The following is a 20,660-nucleotide window of genomic DNA, read 5'->3' on the forward strand; positions in this document are numbered from 1 at the left end:
GGATTGGCAGTGATCGACCCCAAGTGGTCGTCCAAGAGGACCCACAGCACTTTCACTGCTCCATGTAGAATTTGTTACTGATGTATTTATGCCATTAAAGGTTTACTACTACTACTACACTGCTCCAGAGGGGGCAGCAGGAGGCAACAGATCCCGACCAGGGCAGAAGCTGCAGCTACCGCATGCCCTCAACCAGGGCAGGCGAGGGGAGGAGGAGGAGCCTCTCTTGCTCCCCGACCACAGTCCCTACTATTCAGGGAAGCCAGGCGGCTTCCCCTTAGGGCAATGGGTGAGGACATCACCGGCTGGAGATGCCCACAGCAGGTCCCACCCCATTGGTGAAACTGCCACGCTCCCCATCAGGGGAGAGGGCGTTCTATCCTGCAGAATAGACAGGACGGAGGGGCTAAGATGCACCCAACCTGGCAGGCAGCTGCCTGCCACTCTCCTAGGCACCAGGGAATGTATTGGAGAGCAGGAACCACTATCCCTTGAAGGGCAACAAGCAGGAAGGGGGAGGAGCTGGGTGGAGCTGAGGAGCTCCATAAAGCCCGGGAGACCGTGATGACAGGCAGCCTGAGGAGTGGTGAGGCAGGCAGCATGAGGGAAGGCTGTCTGCCTGGGAGCCCTTAAGGTGCCTCAGGACCAAGGCAGGGGATCAGGATGACTTAACCCCCCCCCTTGGAGAACTGTCTGAGGCCACCTCGAGGTGCCCATACCTACTCCTCACCCTGAGGGGGGTTTACTTGCATGTCACACCTGTGCTACCTGCCCTGGCCTGGTGGTTGTGGGTGGTGACTGTGGCCAGAGGGCATGACAAGTACAAAGGACATAAGAACATAAGAACAGCCCCACTGGATCAGGCCATAGGCCCATCTAGTCCAGCTTCCTGTATCTCACAGCGGCCCACCAAATGCCCCAGGGAGTACACCAGATAACAAGAGACCTCATCCTGGTGCCCTCCCTTGCATCTGGCATTCTGACATTCAGGCATTCAGGACCTGTCGTTGGAGGAGGACACCCCTATTCTTCTACACTGGTCATTATTCTGAATGTGTCTTCTGACTGGAAGGAGATGCGCCCAGATCACTGAGTTATGGAAGAGATACAACAGGCAGTCTCCAGTGCAGGTAGATCATTTTGATGAGTCTAACTGAGGCAGAGTCATTGGTATGAGATTAATTATTGCACCCAGTGCAGAGGTGTACCAAAATTAGTCCCCAACAGAGACATTGCCCTCTGTGAACTGGTGTGCTCAGTTCACATAAACTTCATTGCTTTTATATGTCTCACTGCATGTGTTTCTCAATTACTGCCATAGATCGAAAGAATAGAAAGTACAGTACTCCACTGTTGCTTTTACATAGCTGGCAGTGAAATTGTCATTATAATGATTATTGTAGCAGAAGGGTAATTAAAGATCATTCTTTAATGGGTCATTAAAGAAGGGTTTTTAAAGATCAATCCCCAATAGGAAAATCCACACCCATCAGCTATCCTCTCTTCCTGCATTTATTCATCCTTCAGAATTCTGAAAAGGAGGAATTATTTTCCACTGTTAGAATCCCCAGTACAGTCCTTCTACTACCGCAACTAAAAACAACAAACCTGAGCTATTGCTGCTTTTCAGTCACCAGAAACCAAGGAGAGCATACCTCTCCTTCTAAGGGCCAAACTAGACATCCAACTAAGCACATTTTAAGGGGATGTGCTTAAAAAGTGCTTCTTATGAAACAAAAAGTGGGCAAATTGACCATCCGTCCTAGTGGCAGGGGATAGAATTGATCTGAAAGTCTATTAACAGTGCAATCATATGCATGTCTACTCAACAATAATCCCCACTGTGTTCAGTGGGGCTTACTTCCAGGATAGTATGTCTAGGACTGTAGTCTAATACATTTGCTTTCAGCCAAGTGTCTTTTCTTTTTAAGAGGCCTACACTGGATGATAAAGTTGATTCTTGTAAATAACTCCATCATTCTGCTTTACAACAACATCTTAAAAAATATATTTTACAGGTTGAGCTTCATTATTCTCATTATTCAAGTGGATTCTGTCCCAAGCACTTTTTTGGATGGCAAGAAACCACTATAGCAAATCAATTTAAAAAACAAACTCCCCTTGCTCCCGTGATTTAAAAACAGTTTTGCTGACCTTTGTGATGTAAGATAAGAGTCATTAAGACGACAATCAATCAGTCCTCCTCCAGGCTCGGAAAGGCACTTCACTCAGCCCCTCCCTTCACCAATGCAAAGTGATCACCTTTCTTTCACATGCTCAGGGGGAAGGGAGGGGTCTGCTGGAGAGAGAAGGATTGTTGGATTGTCAGCCAGCTGCCCTCTCTCTCTCTCTCTCTCATTAAGGAGGCTATTGTTAAAGGACTGTTCAGTTTTTTACACTGATTTTGAAGGGGTGCATTTTTTGCTTTCTCCAGGGATCAGCACATTCCTTCTCATTTGCGGGGGCCATTCCCCCGCAAATTTAACATACGTGAGTTAAATCCACGTATAAATTGACTGGACCTGTACTATGTCTTTCTGATTCCTTAGTTCTAATATGAGATAGTTTTCACCATGTAGTTAATGACCCACATATTGTACTATTAAAGTAGTGCCCAGTGTATTTACCAAATCTTTCTTCTTTGCAGCTCCTTTTATTTTTTTAATAATTTCTCTGAGCATGGTTGATAATCCTTGTGTCGTTCAAGAGAGCACATTCAACAACAGACTTTACACCACTTAGACAAAATTTTTAAAAGCAACTTGTAATTCTTTAAAAAAAGGAACAAATGTTTACTTAAACTCTCTGAGGATTGGTCATCTAAGTACAGTAGATGAGAAGGTGATACTGAAGCCTTAGTCCATTTGATCTTGCCTTTTGCCATATGAGGTGTGATAAACTACAAAGTGTGCAATCCTAACCAACTTTCCAGCACTGACATAGCTGTGCCAATGTGCACTGCATCCTGCAGTGGGGAAGCAGTCAAGGAGGCCTCCTCAAGGTAAGGGTATGTTTGTTGCCTTACCTTGGGGCTGCATTGCCCTCCTGTGCACACAGACTCTGACTATGAATGGAACCCAACATGATTACATTTGGATTGTAACCTTCCTTCAGGCAAGAACTATATTCTGCTTATGCTTACAGCAGAATATAATGTCAATTTTTTTCCCTCTAAACCAGGGGTCTCCAAACGTTTTGGCCAGAGGGCCGCATCAAATGTCTGGCACGGTTTTGAGGGCCGGAAAAAAAATTTAAATATAAAATTTATATAAATAAATTAGACATGGAACTTAGATGAATGAATAAATGAATGAATGGGTTCATTCATTCAACCTCTCTGGCCCTTAGAACATCCTCCAGATGCAACCAGAGCATAGTTCTAGTCATGTTCGGCAAAGTGGGCCAGGGGCTTTCAGGGGACAAGAGGCTGGTCACGGGCCGGATAGAGGCTCACTATGGGCCGCATCTGGCCCCCAGGGCAGGGGTTTGGAGACCCCTGCTCTAAACTTCATTTAGGGTAGTGATAGTCAACCTTTTTAATTCACAGCACACTGATAAATTGCTAAAATTGTCAGAGCACATCATCAGTTTTTTGACAATTGACAAGGCACACTATGGTGCCGGCAGGGGGCTTGCATCCCCCAATGGCCCTACTAACAAATTACCTTCCCATGGCACACCTGCAGACGATCCACAGTGGCGCAGCAGCTGAAAATCACTGATCTAGTGTATGTGGAGGATCAGGCTTCTGTTTTTTTCCAACCTGTAAGTAAAAGAGCATAGGAATCTATGGAGCTGTCAAGAATGCTGCTTCAGGGCTGATTGGATCATGCTTTGGTTATCTTGGCTGCGTTCCGAGTTTGATTCATTCCATTCAGCTTTTGGATTCTTCTCTGTGACATTGCAGTTTTCTCCCCCACCCCCTCAGTATGTCTCCTGCCACTGATGTGCCTTCTCTTAACATCCAGTCAAGCATGACTGTAATAACCCATTTTCAAAACGCCTTAATTTATTACACATTCCAAGCATAACTTTTATTATCTGATTGCTGCCTCTCCAACTTTCCCATTTCAATATTATAGCGAACATTTGAGAAATAAAGAATTCCCCATGTTGCTTTCCAAACAACTCTGTGATTGCTTTTGATATCAGTCAGGAAGCAATACTACATACATGTACCCGAAAGTAAGCTGCATTAGTGGGCCTTACTTTTGAGTAGATGTACTTGGCTCTGTTCATTGCCAAATAGACTGAAATGCTGAGTGTGAGTGACAGTCAGGTATGATGATAGCTGGACAGATTGACTAATAGCAGAGAGAAGTAGTTCCACTGTAGCCAGTCATTCAATGAGGGTCCCCCTCCTTCCCTCCCTCCCTCCCTCCCAAGTAATGAACCATGCTGTGCAAAGTGTGATTGTTCCCCTGCCTCCTCTCTCTCCCTGGACTGAGTCACCCCCTTTAAAAAGCCAGCCGTGGGAAAAATGGGGCTGCTACTGGACTCTGTGTGTGTGTGGGAATTCTCTTTATTCACTCCCCTACTGCCTCCTTCCATCTGTAAAGGTAGTGGGAGGGACTGTGAGAGAGTGGGGACAGAAGCAGCAAGAGGGAGGAGAATCATGAGCAGCAGCTGGCTGGCTTACCAGGACGACCCAATCCTTTGCATCCCTACTCAGAAATAGTCCCACTGTAGCCAGTCATTCAATGAGGGTTGCCCTGCCCCTCCTCATGCCCTCCAGCCAATGGAAATATGAGAATGCCGATCCTTTGTCCAATGATCATCTGTTCCTTACTTCCTGTCAGAGACAGGAAAAGGGAGCCGAGTCCCACCTCCCCGCCCCTGCTCACATTAACCCTTTCCTGCCTCCTGGCTGGAACTTTCCTGCTGCTCACCCTTTGGAATGCTTGCCCCACGAGGTTTTCCACACAGTAAGCAAGCACACCCAGACACAGGCAGACTTAATTCAGCATGCTTGGGGACAAGTGTCGAGTCAGGGGGGGCCTGACTCGGATCTTTTTCAGAGTCTTCCACATGCGTGACTCATGAGTCACTGAGTCACCCAAGATAATGCATTTTTGTGACTTGAGTCCGAGTCACCTGACTCGAGTTCCCAACACTGCCAACCACACAGCCCCCCTCCCTTTCCAACATCCCATCTTCCCATCTCTTCAGGGCACAGCACCTTGCTTCTCTCCCACTGGGAGCCTGCACTGCCCAGCAGTTCTGTCCCCTGTATTATCAGCTCTATATTTTCAGTGGTGGCTGAACTAGGCTTTGTGCATCCCACCTGAAATAGTCCCAACACCCAGTGTGAGAAACACTGTCCTATGTTATCTTGAGGCTGCATTATAAATGGAATACTATAATTTTGAGTACTCAACTTGGTAGTTAGTTACTACACAATGAATATGGCTATTTAATCTTTCTGCTCTAGTATGAAAGATTCTCTGTTTCTAAATTCTGGCTTAAACCAGTCAAAGGTAAACCCTTTTAAATCATGTTGATTTTACTGGAGCATTTTAGAGTTGCTAACCATGCATGAGAGAGAGAGAGAGAATGATCTCTCAGTGCATGTTTAGCTCCTCTTTTTAAATGCTTTAAGCTTTGATACTTCATGTTTTTAATTATCTTCCATGGGGATTTAGAGCAATGTGAAATAATTCTGCAGGGTGTAGTCCTGCATTGAATCTTGTCCTTGTTGATACTTCAGCAGCTGCCCAACAGAGAAGAAACTGAAGAAAGTTCAACAGTGAGGAAAAAGAGTAATTAAACTGCCTGAAATGATTTTATTCCTTAATTTTAACAGAAATGCTACCAGATGAACACACATATAGTAGCAGTTTTGTGTGCAGTCCCTAGAGTATTGCCATTGCTAAGTATACTGTATGTCAAATAAATAGTGTATTTTGTTGAAGTGTCATTTTGTTTCAACCTGGAAGCTATAACAGTGACTTGAACCATATTATGATCTGGATCCAAGGCTCCCAAAGTCTACCATGGGTTTCATGGGTTCACGTTGGCATGGGCGAGGAGCCACAACATGAGCTCCTCCCATAGGGTCTCTTTGGAAAGAAGGCCACGGTACTGAAGGTTTGGTGGAAGAACTGACTCAATTTTCCATAAGAAAAAGATAGTATAATGGCAACTTTATATTGTCATCTGTCTACTATGCTTTGTTCTGGACCTATGAGAACTGCCATCTAACATGCCTTTTCGTCCTTTTTCTTCCTTTCCATAAGCAATCTTAAAAGAAGGTCTCTGTGACTCTTCCCTATTTATAAAATTTGTTTCATGATTACCCACATGCCCTTCCTTACCTATCCCCACTAGTCAAAGTTGCTCTTGATTTGTTGTTGTTATTTTAAATGTATATAATGGTGCAGACAAAGAGAAAAGACAGCTCCCTGCCTGATGGAGGCAGTCTACATATAGATCCAGGGAAGGGAAGGGAAGAGTAGACAGTGGTAAAAGGGGAGGAGCATATGCAGTAGTTTCAGTTTTGTGCACTTAAACTTGGTTACAGTAGAGCAGTGGTTCTCAGACGTTTTGGTCTCTGGAGCTTCCTAAGAAGGAGTCTCAGGGAGCCCCACAAGCACATGCATGAAATCTCAGGGAGCTCCAGAATGCTGGTACAGACCAGGCAGGGGGCAGGAACAGTTGCAGGAAGTGGACTCCAGGCTCCAAAGTCAAGTAAAGAAGTCGTGTCCATCACTTAGACGCAGACTTCTTCCACAAAAGACTGTTCAGAACTTGGGGGCTTAGGGGGAAAAAAACTCCTCGCCTCTCAGTTTCAGCTGGATTTTTTTGTTTTTATCTTCTACAGAAAGTGAGTGAGAAGGTTGGTGGAGCAGAAGGAACCAAGCTCGATGAGGATTTCAAAGAAATGGAAAGGGTAAGACTGAAAACAAGAACTATAATATCCTTTTTATCACATTGCCTTGTTACTTTTATTTTGACTTTTGTATGAAAAGCAAGTAGGCGTCAAATATTAATTTAATCGACATAGCGCTTCTCCCCCCCAAAGACTTTACTGACAAGCTCTGTCACTATGACATTAAAAGATGTAAGAGAATTTTTTGCAAACTTGCTATTAGCAACAGCACCTACCCACATGGTTTTGATGCTGTCTTTGAAGAGTTATTGCTTGCCATCTCTTTGACTCTTAGGCCAAACTTTTAATCCACAACTTGTCTTACAGCATGAAATGCAGTTTATATGAGAGGAGATGCTACATTGAGCTGAAAGGAGGGAAATCAGGGCTTCAGAGTATAAAGGAATGGAAGGGGTCATAGTTCAGTGGTGGAGCACATGATCTTTGCATGTAGTCAGTCCTGGGTTCAGTCCTTTGCATTTCTAGGCAGGTCTGGAAATGATCCCTATCCCTCTGAGACCTTGAGAAGTACTGACAGTAGTAGCAGAATTTCAGCAGTATTAGGGCCTGATCCTAAAGATGCGCAATGCTGGTGCTGAGTTCCAGCACCAGTGCTGGGTTTCACGAATGTGCCATAAGTCACGTCCTCAACACCCTGCACAGTCAGTAGGAGTGTTGGCCCAGCATCAGTCGGTGCTGAGACCAGCACCAGCCAGATGCTGCCCAGAGCTAGATAAGAGCTCTGGGTGGTGGTGAGAACCTCGGGGTGGGGGAAGGCAATCCAGGGGAGGGGGAGGGCAAGGTGGGAGAAAGAACCAGGGCAGGAAGGGAGTGGAACCAGTGGAGCTCCGCTCCACTGTATCCTGAAAATATCTGGTGCAGTTTTGTGGGGCTTGGCGCTTCCCCCGAAGAGACCTCAGGTGGCTTCAGTGGTGCCACTGGATGCAACAGTAGCTGTTTTGGCACTGCTGTACCCGGAAAAGTTGCTGGCTTTAGGTTGGGCTGCCCATTATTTATTAAACTCCATGACACACATTTGCTGATTTTTAAAAAAAAATCTGTTAAAATTTGGGAAACTGATAACAACAGAGAATCAAAACTGAATTATAGGAAGTTGTCTTATTCATACCATTGGTCCATCTAGCTCAGTAGTATCAGAGGGGGGCAGTGGCTTTCCAGAGTTTCTGACAGGAATTTTGGTGTTTCACCGAGCCACAGTCCTTCCCCTAACTTTATTTATAGCTTAAAATGTGAAGACGCACTGAGAGAGTATTCAGAAATGAGCTGTCTCATTCTTGCTGCTTCTCCTGTTTTTGTTAGGATACCTTATATATATATAATTTTAAAAATTGGTGGGTTGTCAAGTGTTCCAGTAGTGAAAGAACATGATTAATTGGATAAATGGTCTCTGATGTACAGGTGCGCCAGGAGAACAGGGGGACCAGGAGAAAGGGGCTTAAAAACCACTTTCTGTTGCAGAGGAACAAAAAGGCCAGGTGCACAGAGTGCTGTATGGTGTGACATTCTCATCATTCTAGTAAAAAACACAGGATAAAAGGATTGTTCTGAATAAAAGGTTTGTTTGTAGTGATCTGTGGAGGGCAGGTTCCTTCTCTAAATTGGCAATGCTGATCTTGGAGACCTGCTGTTAGGGCTTCAGTATAATTTGTGCTGGAGGGGAAGTTCATGGAATATTGAGTCACCTAGCTTGTTCTGTTCAGGAAATGTTGGCAAAATGTTGTGCATTATCCCAAACTGTAGACCAGAGTCTTGTGACCAAATCCTGTTGGGATGCAGCACTGGTGGCGCACAGATGCCAGCAAAAGAGGTGCAAAAGGAAGGGATAGTTAAGCAACACAGCCGATAGTGGAGAAACACGTGATCATCCTGGTGTGTCAGAATGGGACAGGTAAAGACATTCTTTCTCTGATGTTTAATCCTCCCCTGATTTAACCTAGAGCACAACTGGGTGGTCTTTGATGCAAACAATGAGGCATGTGTCGAGTGGGTGCCAAGCAGGTTCCCTCTGAGTTTGCTGCTGCCTCTCATCCGCTGAGGATGAAGTGACAATGATCTGCTTCCCGCTCGCTAAAAGTGATCAGGATGTGGATCAACTGCTTCCCTTCCCGGTCACCTTGCTCCTTCCTCACAGTGGCCCTTTAATTAAAACAGGACATGCAGTTCCACACTTCTTGCTTTGTGGAAAAGGATCATGTGAGAAGAAGAGAGGTAAAATGCTAGATTATTTTGCCTGGGTTTGGAAGGGGGGCATATGTGCAGTAGCAGCAGTTACTGTTCAGGGGCAGCACAGGGTAGATGATCACATTGTGCTGCCCCTGACCTAGTGTATGTGCACAGGCAAAGATTACCTCTTGGTGTTTCTTCAGTCTTTGCAAGGACAATTCCCCCGCCCCCACCTTGAACACTGTCTTTATGACAGTCTTTACCTGAATCTGGCGGCTGAGCAAAACGCGACTGAAGAACTTATAGTTCAGTATTTTTAGAAGGTTGCCTAGTTGTAATTCTTCTTTCACTATTCTTAGGCTGTTCTTGCCTTTCAATTTTATGTTGGCGTTTGGAGACTCAATTAGGTCAGTTCTTTACTGCGCTAAGCGTTGTAATGACATATAATAAACGTTAATTACTCCCCAGCCCCCAAAGAGCTTACTGTCACCAGACAATGGAGCAGGTGAGTGAACAAATAAAATGGCTTGGAGAAGAGATTAGTAACAGAGTAATACAAGCAAATATGTGTGTATACATAACGGTGGGGGTAAGCTTGTAAAGAACAGGGCAGAGATAGTGAAGCAAGTGCATTAGCTTTATTTTCAGGTTACACACTAAGCAGTGTGTAAGTTGACTACATTCTGCTGGGTTTAAGCTCCAAGATTAGAAGAAGGAGCTGAAGTAGCAGCTGTGTTTTGTGTATGTGTGTGTGTGGGATTCTGAGCACAGTAGGTAGAAATGGAACAAGATATCAAGAAGCTGTTTGTCATAGGAAACAATAAACCAGCACTGTGAGCGCAAAAGAGATGAGAAACCAGATCCTGTATTCTTCCTACTGCTCCCCTAGAAGATGGAGAAGATGAGCACCTGATCTCTTTGAATGGTTTCTTGGTAGCAGAACTAATTACCAGGTGCCAGGAAAGGGGTTACTGTAGACTCATCTGTAAGTAACACACAACAACCTCTTCTAAAACAGCGATCCTCCCCTGCTCTTTCTCTTCTCAATATGCATCCTGTCTGTTGTACCAGCATGTCAGCCGTAGTACTGGGAGAGGGATGTTCAGGGATCCCTGTAGTTATGGGTCTAACATTTACACTGATCCTTGATTAAGATGGAAACAATACATTATTGTAAGGCTTTCATCAACAGACTTAGTACTGGAAGTGTTCCTTTTTGATTAATAGCAGCTATATGATTTAACTAAGTACCACAGGGCAAAGGGCAAGGGGCAGGGGCCTAACTCTTGGTGTTCCCCACCAAGAAATCATCCCTAGAAGAGGTGTTTTGCTGCAAATATAGGTTGGTCCTCAGCATCCACAAGGGATCCATTCCCAACCCCACACCCTGTGGATACCGAACCTGGTATCTTCCGGGAGGCCTTCTGAAATGTAGAGAGGCCACACATGGTGCCACCATGGGAGAATAAGGAAGGCTGTCAGGGAGTGACTTCCTTGATGTTTTCTGCAAGAAAAAGCAAGGAGCTACCAGAGAATGAGAAGGAAGCAGTGGTGGTCATAGTGCTCTCCAGAATCCAGGGCCAGGTGAGGTCTGGAAGTGGGCTTACCAGTGACAAATGGTTATCTCAACCAGTGGCTACTCTAGGCTGTTGATGGCTTCTGTCCATGTGGTATTGCCCCATGGAGAGGTTAATGTGTGAGACAAGTCTATAGAATTATATATCTTCCATCATAGTAGGTAGGAGATTCTTCTGTGTTAATTTGTCTTTCCTATTGGCACATCTACTATTTTTGTGTCGTTTACCATACCCAACAAAGAACCATGGAGAAAAAAGTACAAAAAGCAACAAAATTACTGGATTTGATTCTTTATCTTCACTTAATCTCTCTCTCTCTCTCTCTCTCTCTCTCTCTCTCTCTCTCTCTCTCACACACACACACACACACACACACACACACACACACACACACACACTCACTCACTCACTTTTGTTTTTCATTTTGTAATTGCAGAAAGTTGATGTCACCAGCAGGGCTGTGATGGAAATAATGACCAAAACAATAGAATACCTTCAGCCTAATCCAGGTAAAGGCATATTTGAATTGTTGACTCCATCTGAAGGACACTTCATGTAGATTTCTTTTAACGGGTAAGAAGAAATAGTCTTCCCCACCTCACAACTAGCATACAATAAATAGTTCTAGAGAAGACTCCCCTGGGAAAAATTTTTTTGTTAGGGTCTGCCTGTTTATGGTACTTTCATTCCACACTGACTGAGACTGAGGTTATCTTCTCCTTTATTAAAGTGTAAAATCATCTATTTTTTTCTGTTTTCTTTTTCTTTTCACCCCTCTATCCCACTCTATAGTTTTGTTTTGTTTCTGTTCCTTAAGAGCTTCTCTGTGGCAGCGAATGAAAGGCTGGCCTTGCTTTGTGCAAGGCTTTTTATGGTTGGCAACCTTCAGTCTTGAAAGACTATGGTATAGGCCTACAGCACCCGGTATTCCCAGGTGGTCTCCCATCCAAGTACTAACCAGGCTTTTTATATGCCTTGAGCTACTGCAAGACCGTCATTCATTCATATAAGTTCCATCTCTAATATATTCATTTATGTAAATTTATTCAAATTTTAAATGGTAAATTAATTCTTTTTTATTCTGGCCCCCGACACAGTGTCAGAGAGATGATGTGGCCCTCCTGCCAAAATGTTTGGACACCCCTGCTCTAAAGCATTAGAAAAGAGATCAGCTAAATTAACCTAACCTTGTCAGCATACTTTTCAAAGATTTTTCATTACAAGGGTTTGGGCTGGGTTATTAAAAGAGATGTATATTATCAAACCATTCTGCATTCTGCAGAAAAGCCTCACTTTCTCATCCTTATCGGTACCTCACCATTCAGTGCTGCTTTATACTGTTCCACAATGAAAAGCGCATGTTGGGGACATATGTAGCTGCCTTCTGCCAAGACAGATCTTTGGTCTATCTGGGGAAAAGTTGTTTCCTGTCTATTGACTGTAGCAACAGCGTTCTATCATCTCATGAAGCAAAAGTGCAAAGATCTGAATTTTATGAATGCAAAACATTCCCCCACTGAACTGTAAGCCCCTGCCATGGTTATCTATGCCTGTTCTTCACAAGTAGCTGCAATAGGAAGCTGTTGTTAATTCTGGTTCTCTGGTGTATGTGTACCCGGATTACACCTGTCATGAGCAATTTGAAAGCAGGAACATTTGTTGCATGTGTGCATTATGTGCTTGCAAAAAGCTTATGAAATAGTTCTTGGAAAATAGATGAGAGTTTTCTTAAATACAGGATGGTCTTCATACTAGTTTGAAAATGTATGGTTGGTGGGGACTGTGGCAGGACTTCTGTGATCATTTAGTGCGTAATGGTAGGGAGAGTACCCTAACGATCACAGACGGAACAACTACATAATGTATCCAGGCCCCTGAATGCACCAGCATTTATTCCGGTCAGTGCCCTTGATTTGTACTCCAGCTCTCCCCAAGATGCCTGCTCCTGAGTGAGGCTAGGATTCGTGATGTCCAGCTGAAATCTCTCCATTCAAACCACAGACGAAAGCTTTAAGCAATGGTTGTCTGCTCACATCCTAGTATTGATTCCAATACTGCTGTGTGTAGAATTAAAATCTCTGTTGTACAGTGCTGACTTCTACATGAGCTGTTTCCCTCTTAGAGAGCTTGGTAAATCTGGACAGAAGTGGAACCTTGCAACAATTCTCAGGTCTGAAGGTGCTGAAGTGTTTGTCCCTTTGGGGTAAACTTGGGCATTGAGCAGATATTTTTCTAGAACAATGGGTATCACTTCCAGCTCAATCCTTCACTGAGGACCACAAGGCTGTTATGCAACAGCACTCACCTGACTCTTTTGTTCCCTGGCCCAAGACTTCAAGAAGGCTGGAAGGGACACAGAGGTGAATGGGGTTTATTGGCTCTGGTGCCCCTGGAAAGCATTTACAGTGGCAAAATGAGTTTACTATGAAGTTACTATGCTTCTGTGCCACTGTAACTACTGCTTTCCTTCCTGTAACCCACCATAGCGTTATTGTTCTGTTTCTGAACCTACATAATTCTTATATTTCCTTTCCGCATTGCGTTAGGATAAATTTTCTATTATTCAGTCATTATTTGCCATGCAGCCAAAATACATTTTTAATTGATGAGTCATAGACATAATGAGGCCTGCTTCTTACAAGTTGATTTGTACTCCAGGGCAAATATCCAGCCACAAGATATATACATCTTGCACCAGAAGTGAAGCATACATATGTGGATATGAGTCACCTCATTTTCCTTTAAAACACACATGAGTGGAACCTGAAACATTCATGGTTACTATATGTATATATTTTAGGAGAAAACTCATGATTTCAACATGCATGCACCTTTTTGGCCCAATCCTATGTGGGTCTTACACTGCCAGAACTAGCATTCGGGCAGTATAAGGTCCTTTACAGCTAATTTATGGCTGTAACAGAAGGCAACATACTATATTGTGAGCTGGGCCACCACCACAGCTCGTGAGCAGCCATGAGTCCACACCAGTGGATTCTTCACATCCCGCAGTGCCAGTAAGTCAACTTAGGGGACAGGAGGGAGGAGGGGTGGAATGGAGCATGCAGGGAGAGGAATAGGGAGGAGACCAGGGTGGGGTGGGGTGGGGGGTGGAACAAGACTTGGAAGGGGGCTATCAGCAGCAGCTGCAATGCCACCAATATCCTGTCCCACTTCCAGGCCTCGATCTACTTTCCCAGGTCCATTTGGAGTTGTGCCAGCAAAATTGCTGGTGCAGGTCCAAATAATTGCTGGCACAGGTCCATTCTGGTGCCAGAGTCTTACCCCTCCAGGTGAGAGAAACCCTGGAATTCCCCCCCCCCACACACACACACAGGATGCAGCATGAGCTCCTGTGGTGCAGCTGCATCAGCAGGGGAAAGGATAGGAATGGGCACCTGTAGTTTGTGCCCACAAAATGACTCTTAACAAAACCACAGTTTCTTTTTGAAAAGTGGGAGGACCAAGCTTGTTATGACTTCCCACCTTTAAGGCTGCTGCTTGCTGTGGGGATCAAGAGCGTAGTGACTTCATTAGGGTTTGCGTCACCCAGTGCACGAGGCCAGCGCATCTCTCCCATGATGGACCTCCTCCCATGCTGTGGGTGGGGCAATGCTCTGGGTAGTGGGATTGGTGATGTTGCAATGCCCCGCCCCTGCTGGTTTTTTTTACTATAGCATTTGATAGAATAGAGATATTTCAACATGTTTTGTTCTACTGCATTCTGCATGTTAATACACACCAAATGATATATAAAATGATATTATTATTCAAAAATATCAAGATTTTTAAAATTTTGGCCAGCAGTTGTGGTAACCCCCCCACCCGTGCACATCACCCAGTGCAGCACGCACCCCCTGCACTCCCCTAGTGACACCACTGCAAGACTACAAGCAGTCCTCTTGTTGAATTCAGGGCTTGAAAAGAAAAAAAGGAATAACAAAAGAAAAGACAACAAGCAATTTAAGCCGTCTGGGGGGGGGTCTGCCCATCCATGATGCTGGCTGAAAGGCTAACGCTGCATGGTGTGTTGGAGTGCATGGCAAATTGACTAGCCTCCTGATCTGTCCACAGCCCTCTCCAGCCCACCGTTGGTGGAACTGCACCAATTGGTGCTCTAATTGTCTGCTGAGAGCTTGGTGGGTCAGCAGCAGCCCCCTTTCCCCTCTGGTGCTTCTGCCACAGGCATCTCCTCACTCTTCCTGCCTACCCAGCTGCTTACAAAAACAGTCAGGTGAGGAAGGAGAAGAGGAGCGCAGTAATCCTGCCCCCTTGCATGTAGCTCCCCTCCTCTTCCCTCACCCACTGGATGGGCAAGAAGGAGGGTTATGAGGCAGTGGCATATACATGCAAAAGAGGGCAGAGAGGAAGCATTTGTGCTCCTGAATCAGCCCATGCAGCACCTGAGCTTAGATGAGGCCTTGTATCTGAGACATGCATGCAAAATGAGAGAATTGTTTCTATGGCTGTGGGGTGCTTGTCAAATTTCTCTTTTCAGTAGCGGTGGAGGCAGCAGTAATGTGCAAGCAGTTGCCCTGGAACATGGAGAAAGAGGCAAGAGTGATAGCTGAACCAGGTTTTGATTGCCTGGTGTGCATGTCTCTAACTCCACCTGTAAAGCTAGGAGGAAACCAGGTTTGTGCTTTGACGAGAACTACTCAGAATCTTGTTTTGTGATTACATCTATCTTCATCCATAATACGCTACCTTCTTTGTCTTTGTCTTCCCAGTTTGCTTGATTAGCTTGTCTGTCTGTTTGCAGCTTCCAGGGCTAAACTCAGCATGCTCAACACTATGTCCAAGATCAGAGGCCAGGAGAAAGGACCAGGTTACCCTCAAGCTGAAGCTTTGCTAGCAGAAGCAATGTTGAAGTTTGGAAGAGAACTTGGGGATGAATGCAACTTTGGTAATTTGCTTCCTTTACATTTAATTCTGCAAAATGCAGTGGGTGCTCTTTGCCTTGAGCTGAACCATGCCAGTACTGGGCCTTAGGAGAGAAACATGACCTGAATTTTGCATTTCATACACTCACTAAAGCTGCAGTCTGAGCCACAATTGCCTGGGAGTCAACACCTTTTATTTTAATGGCACTTACTTCTGAGTAGACATGCATAGGATTTGGCTTTGAGACTGTTTTTTCTCTCCCATACAACTGCCAGGAAGTCAGGCTGTACAAAAGCTCACCTCTCAAAAGTGCAGAAAACCTTTTACAAAAGAAAAGTAATTGTTTCTTTGTCTGTCTTGCAAATTGCTTTTGAGCAATTTCTGTTCTTGGCACTCTTACAAATTTAGCACTCACAACTTGACTTTTTGGAGAATAGTTTAAATACAAGCACCAAATACTGAATCAAATCCACCAGCGCATCTTTCTACTAGGTATACAATTGTCAGATCATGACACAAGGGAATGATCGATTCATTTCAAGGTGCTTATTTCTTTTACAGCCCTTAACAGCTTACAGGCAGTCTGTACATTAAAGACAGTCTGTCTCCTAACCTGAAATTGACTGAAATTGCTTTTTGTTGATTGATTGTTTCATTGTTTGTTATTTGCTTTGTATTAATTGGTTTTAGTGCCTCTGTATTATAGGATAAAGCAGCATTTATTTTTTATAGAAATAAAAATAATGATTCTTTGATGCTTAGGGCTGGTTCACGCGTGATCTCATTGTTCAAGCTGTAAATGCTGTGAGGTGCAGAAGCGAGCTCCTGTGTCATTTTCTAACACTCCCACTTCCTTCAGTGTAACTCAAGGCCCTCAGGCGTGAATGCTTACATGAGCAGACTCTATTTGTGTGCCACTGTGGAAAGGGGTGTAGAGGGGCTAATAATGGTGTCAACTTGCATAAGAGTTTAGGTAGGTAGACCTCAGTTTGGTAGTGTAGCTGGGGGGAGTGGAAACCTGGGGTCAGATGACACCCTCCTCCACACATGCACGGCCCTGGCCCCAGAAATGGCTCCATTTGGAGTGGTACAGAAACCAGTGCAGGTACGAGAACCATTCAGCATTCCTGTATGCTGAAAGGTAGACCTTGTCACCCCCCCCCCAGCTGTGATGGCAGAAATCTGCCACTCTACCACAGAGGGGCAATGGAACCCCCATCCAGCTCCAGCTTCACTATGCCATTGCCTCAGTTCACATAACACTTTGTTTCCATGTCCTGCCACATTTTTAACTTGTATCCTACTCTGGCTCTGACTTGCACTTAGCATTCAAGCTTGTATGTCTTCAGTGGTTGTGTGTGTTTGTGCACATGCGTGAATACACTGGCTTTAAATAATAATAAAAATAACAACAACAACAACAACTTTATTTTTACCCCGCCTTTCTCGCCGAAGGGACTCAAGGCGGCTTACAACAAGTTAAAACAGATTAAAAACATAATTTAAAAACAGATAAAAGCATTAACACATATCATAAAAACAGTAGTCAGATAAAAAGTAGTCAGGTAGAAAGAGCATAGAGCAGCAAATCATAAAAGAATCAGGCCTGTGACCAAGTATTTGAAAATATTAAAAGATGTTGAAAAGATGTTAAAAAGGCCGAGAACTCAGAAGGCTTGTTTAAACCGAAGGGTCTTTAGGCCTCGCTGAAAAGTCTCAAGAGAGGGAGCCGTTCTTAAGTCAAGGGGAAGGGAATTCCATAGCGTTGGTGCCACTACTGAGAAGGCCCTATTTCTTGCCGCTGCCCCACGTACCTCCCTAGGCAGCGGCACTTGTAAAAAGGCCTTCTCTGATGATCTAAGAGGATGAGCCAGATTGTACAGGAGTAGGCGATCTCTAAGATACCCTGGCCCAGAGCAATATAGGGCTTTAAAGGTCAAAACCAGCACCTTGAATTGGGCCCAGAAATGAATGGGCAGCCAATGCAGCCGCTGGAGAAGCAGACTGACAGAGTCAAACCGCCTACCTCCAGTAACCACACGGGCCACCGCATTCTGCACTAGTTGCAGTTTCCAAACTGTCTTCAAGGGCAGCCCCACATAGAGCACATTACAATAATCTAACCTCGATGTCACTGTGGCATGGATCACCGTGGCCAGGTCTGCAAATAGAGATTTGCTACCACCTAAAACACTTTAGGTCAGTTTTGACAATATACCTGACTAACCTTGAACCACTACATAACAGTGTGTGTTTAAATTGCATTGGTGAGGGGCAATTTGGATGACCCTCCCCATGCAATTAGGACAGTGAGGAGATGGGCTTGTGCATAGGCTTCCCCATATGATTCTATGGGCTGGTCAGAGAATATTGTCTGAACTAGCCTCTTAATGTTTTTGTTTCCTGAGAAGTTATTAAACCAAAGTATAGAATTTCAATTCTTTGTGAATTTTCTAAACCTTGTCCTACTCCGTATCAATGTGAAAGTATATCCTTTTCACATTTACATCCAAGGTGAAGATAATCCTGTTCTTATGTTTCAGGTCCAGCTCTAGGCGATGTTGGGGAAGCAATGAAGGAGCTTTCTGAGGTGAAAGATTCTTTGGACATTGATGTGAAACAGAATTTTATTGATCCCCTTCAAAATCTCCATGACAAAGATCTGAGGGAAATACAGGTATTGTCATGAATGAAATTTCACTAAAGGATTAGCTTGACTTTGCAAGAGACAGGGAGCTGCCAGTACTGTTATCTCTTTGCCTCCTCTTGATGCCAAAGAAAACACAACACATGACATTATGAGCCCAATCCTTTTCTCCTTCCCTGCCAGCATGACTAATGTTGTGCTTGTGGAAGCTGCTTTGCAGCAGTCGCAAACGTCCACACAGTGGGAGGCTAGAGCGGCCTCCTGTGTGCCAGCAGACCCATGGATACACTGTGGAGCAGATAAGCCCACACGGGGTTGAAGGGAGAAGGGAAGGGGGTTGGATGAGGTGGACTGGACAGAATGGGGGAAGGGGCTTGCAGGACAGAGCAGGGTGGAGGACGGATTGGTGGGCGAGATTGGCAGTGGTGCATGCCAAATCCCAGCCCCCTTCCCAGGTCTGATCTGTCTTTCCAGCTGGTACAGGTCCAAGTTAACCCATAGCAGCTACTTGAACTTATCCTGGGGCAAGGAAATGTCCCCTTACTCCAAGAAGATCTTCAGCAGCCAAAAATTCCCTATGGGAATCAGCATAGCCGCACTGGTGCCGCTGCTTTGCTATGTGGGGATTTAGACAGCATTTTGCTGTGTGTACCACCCTGCCCCCATGGCCAACAGTCAATGATGTGAAGTGGAGAGGGGATCACACATAATGCAACATCACTATAGCCCTCTATAGACCATTATAAGGGGAAAGTGGAAGAGATACAGAACAACAGTTTTACATATCTCATAATATCTAATTAAGGCCTCAAAGTCCAGCCGGCTGTTAAGGTTTCTTCCAAGTTTACAATTTTTATAAAAAGCATAAGAGGCTTGATAGTGTTCTGACTTAATAGTAAAAATCAAATCAGTCTCTTTTTATTTCTAACCACTTAAAAACTCAACAACAATGTTTCACAAAAAGAAGAATCAGTACAGTATATGTGCTTTCACAACTGCAGTCTTCGAGCTCATAGACACGTTAGTCGAGATATATTTCTGTGTATCTGAATGTTGCAATGCCCACTTCACATTCAGAATAAAGAGTTATCTGCAATGACCAACTATCTCTTCTGTATCTACAATACAATCATCATGTGCTCTTCATTCTGCAGTGGAAAATTTGGGATTTTTATTTCAGTATCCCAGTGGTTTTCAAGCTCTCAGGGAGTTTGAAAACCTCTGTAAGTCCCTGCAGGTGTGGGGGGAGAGACAGTGGGGATGGGGGGAGAGGTGGCAGCACGATCCCCAGGATTGCGCTGCTCAGGGGGCTTCAGGGGCTTGGGTGCACTTACCAGAGCCTCCTGCAGCCTCCTGGGGGTGTGGGGAGCCCTGTGTGACTGTCTGTAGGGCTCCCCGAAGCTGCAAAAGTGAAAGTGGAGCAATCATGCTCCACTTCCGGTTTAGTGGAAGTGGAGCGCAATCGTTCCACTTTCACTTCTAAAGCATTGGGGAGCCCTACAGACTCTCACGCAGGGCTCCCTGCACCCCCTGGAGGCTGCAGGAGGCTCTGGTAAGTGCACCCAAGCCCCTGCAGCCTGCTGAGCTGTGCAATCCTGGGGATCGCGCTGCTGCCTCCTCCCTGCCTTCTGGCTGCCCCGCCTCTTAAGGGGACAGAGGCCAGGGCCCCCAGGCTGGGGCGTCACGACTTCCCAGTTTGAAAAGCCCTGCAGTATCCCATATTCATTTGCATGTGCAGTGTTTATTTAGTCTGTTGTATTTATAGAACAGAGGCATGGAAGTGTGAAAATAATCTCCACCCCTTTTTTCAGCACCACCTTAAAAAATTAGAGGGCAGGCGCTTGGATTTTGACTATAAGAAGAAAAGATCAGGCAAGATCCCCGATGAAGAACTCCGTCAAGCTCTGGAAAAATTTGACGAGTCTAAGGAAGTTGCTGAATTGAGCATGTTTAATCTGCTAGAGATGGATGTGAGCAAGTCCTTCTTATGTCTTTTGAATTGGTTGTGATATTGGCGTTTTTGTTGGCAGTTTAATTATCTTTTTAATGATTAGCAAAGCCAAAAGAACTCTGTTTTCATATTTCCTAGACTCTGTTCCATGAGTATGCAGATCTAGCTTTCCAAGGTTAGTTCTTATGTAAGAGATGAAATTTGAGCTTCATACTTGAAAAGTGAGTTGCGCTGCTGGATTCTCAAGGCCAATACTTTGCTGAATGTTTTGGCTTATTGGCCTCAATCAGTAAATTCTACTTTTTTTCTATCAAATTATATGCAGTAGGGGTCCTGGAGAAAATTTGTCTAGTAATCTCTTGGACAAAGTACTGGACTTGAAGGTGGGAGATCTAGATTACAATATGACTTCAGCTATGGATGGCTTCCATAGCATTGGCATGTCAGTTGGAATACAAAGGGAATAATGGTGACCTGCTTCAAAAGGTTATTCAGGATAAATGAGACAAGGAATTATAGTTACTTGCTCGAAACCTTCAAGATAGGGTT

General features: G+C 44.7%; 1 protein-coding gene across 1 annotated transcript in view; it reads left to right on the forward strand.

The window, feature by feature from the left end:
* SH3GL2 (SH3 domain containing GRB2 like 2, endophilin A1) overlaps positions 1-20,660 on the forward strand; it is a 117,361-nt gene that overhangs the window by 84,320 nt on the left and 12,381 nt on the right. Inside the window, exons 2-6 of the mRNA XM_066615003.1 lie at positions 6,821-6,889; positions 11,066-11,138; positions 15,392-15,535; positions 18,057-18,190; positions 19,972-20,130. Coding sequence (XP_066471100.1) covers positions 6,821-6,889; positions 11,066-11,138; positions 15,392-15,535; positions 18,057-18,190; positions 19,972-20,130 — 579 coding nt within the window. The remainder of the gene's footprint in view (positions 1-6,820; positions 6,890-11,065; positions 11,139-15,391; positions 15,536-18,056; positions 18,191-19,971; positions 20,131-20,660) is intronic.

The sequence above is a fragment of the Tiliqua scincoides genome, chromosome 2 (assembly GCF_035046505.1).
Source record: "Tiliqua scincoides isolate rTilSci1 chromosome 2, rTilSci1.hap2, whole genome shotgun sequence".
In the NCBI taxonomy this organism is placed as follows: Eukaryota; Metazoa; Chordata; class Lepidosauria; order Squamata; family Scincidae; genus Tiliqua; species Tiliqua scincoides.